The following is an 11,026-nucleotide window of genomic DNA, read 5'->3' as shown; positions in this document are numbered from 1 at the left end:
CTGTAACAAGGGATCTAGAGCATCTGAGATGGATGGGAAACTCCGATTGAGGGGATGGGTCGTGATTTTGGTGAGGAGGTAGGGAGTGTGCTCTTATGCACGGATCAGTAGTTCTCTTTTGGTTTTGGACTCTACCCCTGAGGGGATCTGCCCCTTGATTTAGAAGAAGCCTCTACATGTGGGGAAATGGCAGCACATCCCTCTCTCTGTTCATCTTGGGAACATACAACTGAAAGCAAAATCTAACTGCTTTAGCCACAAAGTCCCAAATGGCAAATTTACTTCCATGCTGAGATTTTTGGTCCAAATGACAGAAAATAAACATGAAAAAAAAATGGACTGGGCCTAACATTCTAATATCTAACACTTTATTTTACTTGATTTGGGTCATCCTACTGCTAATTTAAATGGCAAGAAAAAGCCACATATAGAATTATGTATCACTCTTGATCAAACTCGTCTAGGGGTGAATGGGGCAGAATACAGCAGGTGGTTCAGGTTGTTAATATTTGGTCTCAATAGTTTGCGTATTTAAAAATAAAATCTGTTGGATAATCCATGTACTTTCTGTGCACACACAGTATGTCTTTTATGTGTCTCAACTGCACATGGGGAGTAGCTGGGTTTCTTTTCTAACCTTAAACATTTTAATCCAAAAGAAAAATACAGATAGCAGTCCACACGATGGACTAAGTGCATATACAACATTGCACTTGCTAAATGGCTGCAGTATTCAATAAAGGTGGAAAGAGGCATCCTCATAGCGGCTAAACACATTCGAGGCTCTCAGTGCTGAAGATGGTTGAATCCATTTATTTCAAATATGTGAGTTTTTTTCTTTTACAACTAAATTGTACAAATCCCTTAAAATGGGGGGCTTAAAATAGAAATCTTCCTTCTCTAACATGTTAATGATAAAGCCAGTTACGGGGTTGTTTAAATACCTATAAACTTAAAACTATATATAATCAATTCTTAGTTATCTATGATGATGGAAAACAGTTGAACCCAATCAATGAATACAGCAACCCCACTGGATAAAAGAATCCCTCAAACTAAACCTACCCAATAGCTTCAATCTACAATTTTCCTAACTCCTTACCAGAAGACATGAAAGTAGCCATGTGTTGAAGTGTCACCAAATGTAACTTCCCTCTTTCCCACTGTGGCACCCGATGCTGTTGGAGAACATTCAAGAAGACTGGGGGAGAAGAAGCAAATGAGATAACTGAGAACTGACAATATCGATATGCCCACCACTGGAAGCACACTTATGGACACAAAAGAACTTAAACCCCAAACAGCTTGTGAGGAAATGATTTCATTTGCAAGAGTTCCAAATCTCCACTTATGAGCCGTGGTAGGAGCATATCCTGAACTGCGTTACGGGTGGAAAGCATGTCAGAATCTGTCATCTAGGTTACAGTATATTCACATAGGATTCTTAGCTCACTAGTCATCATATTCCTGTGCCCAATGTGGGGCATGGGGGAGAAAGAGCTGAGCCTATGCAAAGGAAAAATGTAAAAGCTGAAAGTATATCCCACTGGTCACAAGCACACCAACTCCTATTTCCTTTGAGTAGCAGAGAAATACTTCAAATCCTTTCATTTGACCTCTCTTCTAAAAGAAAGAACATGCACAACACACATTTACACTGGTTTACTGAAAGAGGGGGCAGGGTTACAAGTGAAAACAAAAGGGGGCGGAGGTTCGAGTGAGTGTAACAATACTGATTCAAAACTGATATGGAAGACAGTTTCTCCCTAGAATACTTTAGGGTTTTTTCAGAGTCCTTTTCCATAAAAGGAATATACTTGAAACACATCCCAGTTAGGTGAGATGAGATTGCTAAAACACATAGACCACACCCATTGCCCTTGAGTCAAGTTCGACTCACAGTGACCCCACAGGACAGAGCAGAACCGCCCCAGGTTTCAAAGGCTGTAAATCTTTTAAATCTTTACGGAAGCAGACTGCCACATCTTTCTCCCGCAGAGCAGCTGGTGGGTTCGAACCGCCGACCATTTGGTTCGCAGCCGAGCACTATAACAACTGCGCCACCAGGGCTCCTTGTAAAACACGTATAGGACTTAAAAAAAAAAAAAAAAAAAAAAAAAACAGCTAACAAAAAATAACAACAGAAAACAGAGTCCATTTCATCTTTTAACCTCCTACAGCTTTACGCATCTCTGCCGTCCCCTTGCCTAATGCCTATTGCATAACTGCAAGGAATTTGCTTTCTTCCGCAAGGGAGGTCAGCAATGAGCTCATGTCCCCAATGGCCATGTTGGTGGTGCTCACGGACAGTGTGGGGAAGGGGAGGGCCGCTCGTGGAGTTGTGAGGCGGGAGGAACTATGGGAAAGGTTCTGAAGGATGCTTGGGCTCAGGGCTCCTGACAGCAGGCTGGCGTGGTCCCCGTCATCGATGATGGCATCAAAATCAATCTGCACCCCCTCCAGGTCATGGCTGTCGAGGTTGTCCACTGTGCTGGTCACTTGGTTAGCACCTGGGGAAAGTAACTCGGAGTTTTCCACGCTGGCCTCCTGGAGCAGGCAGGTGGCATCTGACATGAAGGAGTCAGCTTTCGTGTCTTGCTGACTGAAGCCCATGGTTTGGTCATAGAACTGACCAGAGTAATTCTGCACATTTGCACAGAGGTTCTGGGGTGGCCCCTGCATTTCCATCTTGATGCCATTCACCCTGCAGGTCTGACTCAGGTCACTGAGCTGTCCCTGCTGCAGGCCCAGGCTCCCCTTGGGCCCCGCCTGGCGCCGGCTGCCCCCATAGCTGGTGCACTGCTGGTAGCCCCTGTTCACTGGCATGCTGGAGGGCTGCATGCCGAGGTTGTGGGGTCCTGGCAGACAGCTCTCTGGCCCTGGGTAGATGCTGATTTGTGAGGTAGCGCTTACCTGCCCTAGCATCCCCTGGCCAGGGCGGCCTGCTCCTTGGTGGTGCATGTTGTCACTTTGGAGTGCAGGGGTGAGGTACCCCTGTCCCAACAGCTCTTGGTTCTGCATGCCGGTCCCTGGGCTACCAGCTGACTCACCGGGTGCCATGGACATTCCAAAATCTGCTTGGTTTCCATTCCCTTGTACTGTGGCGCTTTTCAGCTTGGATCCTTGAAAGCCAGTACCATCTAGTGTGCTGGGGGCGCCCAGCTGCCTGTTTAGATAGCTCCCATACTGCGGGGCTTTGTAGGGCTGTCCATGGAGGGTCTTCCCATTAGTGCTGGTACCTCCGCTGCTATGCATCACCAAGTGCTCCAGGCCACCATACGAGCCGCCGCTCTCCCCAAGGGTTGGATATCCTCCAGCTGGGCCGGTCCCATTCCTCAACAGATTCGGCTGGTGGATGACCATGTTGTTGTACAATCCAGAGGCTCGAGCCTGCTGCAGTGTGGCCCGCTGGCCACATTTCAGCTTCGAGGAGGACAGGTCGGCACTCCCAGAGCTGACCTCATTCCACTGGATTGGCAGGTCTGTTTTGTTGGCATCTGCGCAGGGCTGCTCGAGACCTCGGAAAGGCTGGCCCACATGGCTATCCGGCAGTGCGGGCGGGTCAAATTCGCTGTGCCCGCTCCCCAAGCCGGAACCTGGGGGTACTTTGCCATCATCTAGGATGCTGACCTGGAAGTGTTGCTCGTACCCTGCTTGGTTCTGAGAATTTAGGTACTGCACCACGTCATCTGGCAGGAGGTCCTCGTCATTCAAGTTGGCGTCTGCTTCCATGGTCAGGGACTCGAGGGTTACGTTCTCACTGATGCTCGGAGGGCAGGGGGATGAGTAGAAGTTACGGTACTGGCTGCCCTCGGGGCGAGTGTAATTCTGAAGCACCAAGTTACGCTTTTCCACAGAAGGAGGCAGCGCAGGAGGGTTGAAACTGTTAACACTGTTGAAACGCTGAACTCTGGGCAGGGAAAGGTTCTCGGAGACTGTCCTCACAGGGTCACTCGCTCTTCTCACGCCGTTACCCAGCATGTCCCTCGATAGCAGATGGCGCCGGCCATAACTGTGAGTACCCCCATCACTGCATCTTCGGGGAGGGTTGACTGGGGGCAGGGACATCCCAGACTCCCTGCTGTCCCCAAGCAGGGCCATCCTCGTCTTCAGGCTCATCCTCTCCATGTTGGGCAGGGGTGTGGGTGGAGGACCCCCGGTGGCCGCGGCATACTTGGCCTTCAGGCGGTACTGCTGGGCAGGCGTGAGGCTGAGCAGGCTGGGCAGCCCATCACACTGGCTGGCCTCACTGGACCTGCGGGAAGCATCGGTGGAGATGGGGTCGTAGGAGTCGGCCACACTCACATTCTGGGGCCGCCCCTCGGCCTGCGATGCCTCACTGGACCTCCGGCTGGAAAAGCAGGGGGAGATGCCCGAGGAGCGGCGGCTGCTCAGGTAGGCGGAGCTGATGGTACTGGTGTTGCTGTCTCGCCTGTTGAGCATGTTCAGCATGGTGATGTCCACCCCAGACAGGTCGCTTCTGTTCGGAAGAAGAGTCAGAGACCCGCCCAAATTGCAACTGTTATTGGGCTGTGTGCCTGGACAGAGAGAGAGAAGGACATTGTGAATATGAATCCATTTCAAGGGCAACTTGAAATGTCTACTGCAAACTTTTCTCTCCAAAGGGCCATACAATCCCTGGGAAAATCTGCAGTGAAGCAAGAATGCAGTCATGGGAAATAAGCAAATTAATGGGCATAACAGGGTTCTAATAAAACTTTATTTACAAAACAGGTGACAAGCCCAAGCCATACTTGGCTCAGGGATCTTAGTTTATCAACCCCTGGCTTAAACAAATCAGTAACAACTCCTAGGTTCAGGGACGCTAATGCAGAGTTCACAGTACAAGGACAAAATGCAGACTCTTGTGATGTGTATGCAATGGGTTGTTTACATCCAACTCCACAAACCAAAGGTATTCCAGGAATTTCCTATCCACAGCCAGGGCTCTCTGTTGATTCCATGCCCAGTGAAGAATTATTCATTGGGGTGGGGTTCACACTTAGGATATATTCCTGGTAGGTATTGAGTGTGTAATCTCAGAAGTAAAAACTGACTTGGGAGCTGACAATGGGAAAGATGACTTGCCATTGCTTGAACTGGGCGGATATTAATCAAGGTGGATGTGGCATTCTCTCACCAATCACAGGCGGTGGCTGGGATTATTTTATCCTGGTCTATGCTATTGGTCAGAATAGACTCCATGGCACTTAACAAAACAACAACTACACAGAATTCCATTATCAAAATATGAGTCTCAGTCTCATTTTTTTTACTTCAGTATTATTTCAGTGCTACCTATTCCTAGGTATTTCTAGACCTCTTCAAAGGGTTGAAGAGCTAAGATGTCAGCTTGAGGACTACGGTGCGCCTGACCCAAGTCATGGTATTTTCAATAACCTCATATGCATACAAGAGCTGGACAGTGACTAAGTAAGACCATAGAAGAATTGATGCATTTGAGTTATGGTGTTGGAGGAGAATATTGAAAGTGCCATGGGCTGCCAAAAGAACCAACAGATCTGTGTTGGAAGAAGTGCAGCCAGAGTGCTCTTTGGAAGCCAAGATGGCTAGGCTTTGTCTCTTATACTTCAGACATATTATCAGGAGGGGACCAGTCACTGGAGAAGGACATCATGTTTGGTAAAGTGAAGGGTCAGAGAAAAAGAGGAAGACCCCCCCCACCCCCAACAAGATGGGCTGGCATAGTGGCATCAGCGATGATCTCAGGCATAGCAAGGATTGAGAGGTTGGCCCAGGACCAGACAGTGTCTCCTTCTGTTGTGCGTAGGATTGCTATGAGTCGGTACCAATTCGATGGCACCTAACAGCAACAACAACCTATTTTTAAACTATAGACCCTTCAAAAAGACAACATGATGATGTGCTGTTGTAGCATTAGTGTTTTGCAGTTACAGCCTAACTTTAAGGCTGGTAGAGAAACTAGCAAACATAAAACCGAGGGCCCAGTTCCTCTCCCATGGCTTTGGTCACATTGAAAAGAAAAGAAGCAAGACAAAGCAAACTGTGGTTGTGTCCAGCTATGGAACTCACCATTTCCTATGAGAGGAGAGACCGCAGGGGCTTTGGGGGGTAGGATGGGGTTCAGTCGTGGAAGCATCCCATTAACTTGTTTTAGCCTTTCCAGTTTCACGTGCTCCATCCATTTGGTTCCTGTGGCATTTCTCCTGGCTTGCAAAGCAAGGGCTGTGGTTGCGGTAGAAATGGTAGAGTCCATGATCGGGGTTTCATCAATGGCACTGAGGTCTGCTACACTACCTCCATCAGTCAGATGAAGCTCGAGCCCACTGTTGGAATAGTTGCTGATGGGGGACTGTTGGCTGCTGCATGAAGACTGACCACCAGGGCTTGGCTGAGATGTCTGTTGGGGTCAAGAAGAAAAGAAAGCAATTTCACCAGGAGAAATCAAGAAAAGGGAAGGTAAAATGTGAGCTCATGCACTACTATCAAGACGTTCAGGATTCACGGTCAATTGAATGAACAGAAAAACTATCTTGTAGAGGTGGCCTCTCCAGACCAAAATGGTGGATGGGTCACCAGGTGGTGTGTAGCTGAAATCAATGAACAGTCAAGGATGCATGAGGCGGGTATGATATCACCAACGGAACCCTGACAAAGATGCCATCTCTGCAAAGAGATGCCCTAAGTTCAAGTCCCAACACCACTTTATTATTTGGGCAAGTGACTTAGCTGCTCGAAACCTCAATTTCCTTATCTGTAAAATGGAGACAATTTATATCAGGGCTTGCTGTGGGGATTACAGGAGACGTCCCGAGAACACACAAAATATGAAATTCACTGGGACAACAATTCCTGGCTCAGTGGCCATCAGCCATTGTTCTCATCCTGTTATTGTTAAGTGCTGTCGAGTCAATTCTGACACATAGCGACCCTGTATAGGGTTTTCAAAGAGCAGCTGGTAGGTTTGAACTGCCGAGCTTGTGGTTTGCAATCCAGTGCTGATCCTACGGTGCCCGTTTTATTCCTTGTGTTGATTATGCTCAGCTAAAGCATAAATGCTCAAATATGATCTTCCATACGTTACCTCCTCTCCAAGATGAGCCCCTCTAAATTATTCAGGGTTTCTTATCCAAATTCTTTGTAAAGATCTTTCCTCCTTCTGCATTTTTCTGCTACTTAGAACCTCAATGACATTGCTGGTAAAGGTAGGGTGTGAAGAGAACACTTCTAACTGTTTCCCTGAATCTGTGGAATGCTTTTTCCTCTTGTTCTGTCTTCTGCTATTTCACTAGGTGAATTGGAAAATTCCTCTACCCCCAGAGTCATTGGGCAAGTGGATTCTACAAGAAAGTTCTGTAACTAAATGGGGGCTTAATTAGTCCACTTGTTCTTAATCAGGAGCAGGCGCCCCCCCTCCACCAAACAGCAGCCTTCTGGAAATGGGGCGCATAGGGACTGGCTGCCCCAGTGGGTGGGGAGCAAAACTGGCTTTTAGTGAGACAGACGCAATGATGTGAAATGGCTGCCATGAATGGAAGAGCCTGTACCACAGACTCATTCTTTCTAAAATCCCAGCAGTAAACAGTCCAATCTTTTCCATTCGGATAAGCAAAGTGATGTTCAGAGAAGTTCAGTAACTGCCCAAAATTATCAAGTGCAAGCAGCCTAGAACCCAGCCCAGTGCTAACTTCTGTTCCTATGCAGTTCCTTCTCCAGCGTTACTACAAAAACTGGAGCCATGGTCTGCAGTCAGGAGAGAAAACTCCCACAGGAGAAAGAAGTGCACACAGTCAGACTACTGTAGTTCTAAGAGAGGTTGGGAAGGAGGTTTGGGAGGTGGAGCCCACTGCATTATTCCAGCTATTATAGTAAATACACCCCGAGCACATTAACAAGGAGAGCGCCATCTACCAGTTATCCAAGTGTCACATAATAAGTTCGTCCTGGGCAAGCAAGCAGTGCAGAATGAAATAGACAAATCTGATCACGGTAGCATGAAGCACTGCTTAACCTTTGGCTTAAGCAGTGTTCCAGAACATCAGATCCTGTAGTCCTTTCTGAATTTCTTGGGAGTGCTTAGGCTTTGGCTGATGTCTGCTCAGCATATGGATTTGTGCATGTGTGTATGTACAAGCACACACTTCTATATGACATTTAAGAAGGCATACAGACACCTTCACTTACTAATAAATGAGCTCAAACATTAAGATATAGGTGAGTCATTAACAAGCAATATGCACTCATAAATAGAATCATTAAACAGTCTTCAGGACATCTGCTTGGTTGGCCACAGTATGATTTATTATGGAAACCTAGACAAATAGGACAATGGTTTTCACCATTTACCATTTCCCACATGCTGAGCATTCAAAAACATTGGTTCTATGTTGAAGACATATCTGAGGAATGTTCACTACCAAAGTCATCACAAAGCCACAAAAACAACAGGAAATGAAATAAAACAAAATTAAATGATAAAGTGAAAACACAAAGGACAGAGAAGCCAAAATTCCCTCACCTTATTACCCACTGTCCTTAGGAAGTGAGCACAAGACATTTAGGAGCATTAGACAGAAGAGCGTTGGATTAATAGGAAAAAAGAAGAAAGAATTTAATTTATAGCACGATGATCAAATAAAAGTGAAGTTTTTAAGAAATTATATTAGAAATGCAAATCTGATGTGCATTACAGTAAATGTCTATAAACATACAATCAATTACATTCTACGTGTGCACTTATGCACACAGAACAGTGCATTTTGGACATTTGACTAATTTGTTAACCCCACTGAGTCTCAGTTTCCTCACATGCAAAAGATGGGATGTAGGGCTGATCTCTGTAATCTCATTCAGCACTAAGTTTCTAGAATTTAATTATTTTACAAAGTATTTCTTATCTTGGTTCATCTCAGATGGTATGGAGCTGAATTTCTGTAAGTTTCTATTTCTACCAATTGTCTTTTGAGACCACGGGTGTTTCCACATGAACCCAATTGGAGAGGAGATGGCAAGTTTTCCTGAGTTAGGACCATATGTACCAACAGACTCAGGATTCCCAGGATGCTGGAAGAACACAGCTCATGATCCTTTGTTGATTTAATCTAGGATACCACGGATTCACTTAAACATGAAGAGAAACTGTATACTTTCTGGACAATTATTATATGAGGGGCTTAAAAAAGTTTGTGGGAAAATAGAACTAAAAGATAATGCAATTTATTTTTGGAAGGCCCCTCATACAGATGAACTTTATTGTAAGAAATGGATATACTGCTGGGGGTGGGGGGAGATGTATATAATATACAGTTTATTATTAATAGATTAAAGTGATCAATCATTTTATGTATTAAAAACCACTACCATCCAGTCAATTCTGATGTAGATAGTCTCATCTTTCTCCCTGATTTATTCATCTATACGTATGTAGTTGTTAAGTGCCATTGAGTTGGTTCCAACTCATAGCGACCCTACATAGGGTTTCTGAGGAGCGGTTGGTGAATTTGAACCACTGACCTTGTGGTCCAGAGCTTATTTTACAAAACCACAACAGGAATATATATATATATATATATATCCTGTAGGATAATGCGCTGGACCGCACGGTCAGTTTGAGCTCGAAGGCTCAAATTTTTATTAAATAAAACTATAATGAAATATACATTTTCTGTGTTTAATAAAATAAACCTTTTTATTAAAGTGTTTTATAAAACTAAGTACAACTAATCTCTGAAAAATAATGATAAACTCAAGTAGCTTATTTGCATTATTCTACTTCTGGCAGGCTAGATTTAATGTCATTTTAAAAAACACTTAAGTCATAGACAGACTGCTAAGTCATTCAAATGTACCCTCCCACCCTGCAAATGCTGGCACTGGGTGTATATTATTTCCCACCCACATATACATGCGTCACAGATTTCCAGGGTGCCCATCCAATTACTGGACTGCTCTAATTCTTAGAAAAGCTTCCTTTAACTGAGTATAAATCTGACTAATCATTTCTATACAAGTTCTATCTGGTACATTCTCCTTTGTAGTGCAGAGGGGGACAGCAGAGAGTTCAGCATATCTGCACTGTCAATCCATGATAAAATCCACTGCCTTGGAGTCGAATTCCAACTCCTAGCAACCCTATAGGACACAGCAGAACTGCTCCATGGGGTCGCTGAGGCTGTAATTCTTTATGGAAACAGACCGCCTCATCCTGCTCTCACAAGGTGGCTGGTGGTTTTGCGTTGCTGATCTTTGGGTTAGCAACCCAATGCTTAACCTCCTGTGCCACCAGGGCACCTTAAACCTATTATACAGATGGTGAAATACAAATGTACTAAATTTTTCTCCAAATTTCAACTCTCTTTTTCATGCTGTCCTGTTTTAAATCTTAGGAGTTTAATGGAATATACATAAAGCAAAAATCATAAACCAAAGCTTGAAAAAAACTAAATAGTAGTATAAAGTACATAGTCTATATGAGCCACCAAATCATAAAGACCTTTAACCTACAGAAATCATTCAAACCCCTCCGTCGCTCTCTACCTCCTGGATTTGACTGTGATGTGGAGCGTCTAAAAATGGAGCCAAGTCTCCAAGTGATCTCTGGAATAGTCTTTACTAAGAAGTCATCTTGCCACCATCCCCTTCTCCCTTCAAGTCCTGTTCATTACTAGCACAGTTTACTCTTTTAACCCTCATACTTTCTTATTACTGTGTACTTGCAGCACTTCATGGCTCTAGCTCACCTACACCAGGACCTGGCTGCTTCTGTGGGTGATATCTAACCCCCAATTGCTGAACTTCTGTGTTGCCATCCCCTCCCCTGCCCCCTCACTCCCACAGTGTACACACGGTTACTTTGTTCTTTTGAATGCTCTGTACACAGACTTGGATTAAAGCTCTCATCCCATTGAATTGCAAGTACTTGTTAGGCAGTGTCTTTCTAGCTCTCCCCTCCCCCCCCCCCCCCCCCAATTGTGACATCCCAAAGATTGGAGGTCATGCCTTATCATCTTAGGGCCATCAGAGCAAAGAAGAGAGGAAACATGTT

At 45.2% G+C, this 11,026-nt stretch overlaps 1 protein-coding gene across 1 annotated transcript in view; it reads right to left on the bottom strand.

The window, feature by feature from the left end:
* Window positions 1–2,214: 2,214 nt before the first annotated feature.
* GLI3 (GLI family zinc finger 3) overlaps window positions 2,215–11,026 on the bottom strand; it is a 414,242-nt gene continuing 405,430 nt past the window's right edge. The window contains exons 13-14 of the mRNA XM_006832110.1: window positions 6,055–6,382; window positions 2,215–4,538 (exon numbers count right to left, since the gene is read on the bottom strand). Of these exons, the coding sequence (XP_006832173.1) occupies window positions 2,215–4,538; window positions 6,055–6,382 (2,652 nt within the window). The remainder of the gene's footprint in view (window positions 4,539–6,054; window positions 6,383–11,026) is intronic.

The sequence above is a fragment of the Chrysochloris asiatica genome, unplaced genomic scaffold, assembly GCF_000296735.1.
Source record: "Chrysochloris asiatica unplaced genomic scaffold, ChrAsi1.0 scaffold00006, whole genome shotgun sequence".
NCBI lineage: Eukaryota > Metazoa > Chordata > Mammalia > Afrosoricida > Chrysochloridae > Chrysochloris > Chrysochloris asiatica.
This window is presented reverse-complemented; position numbering and strand designations above follow the sequence as displayed.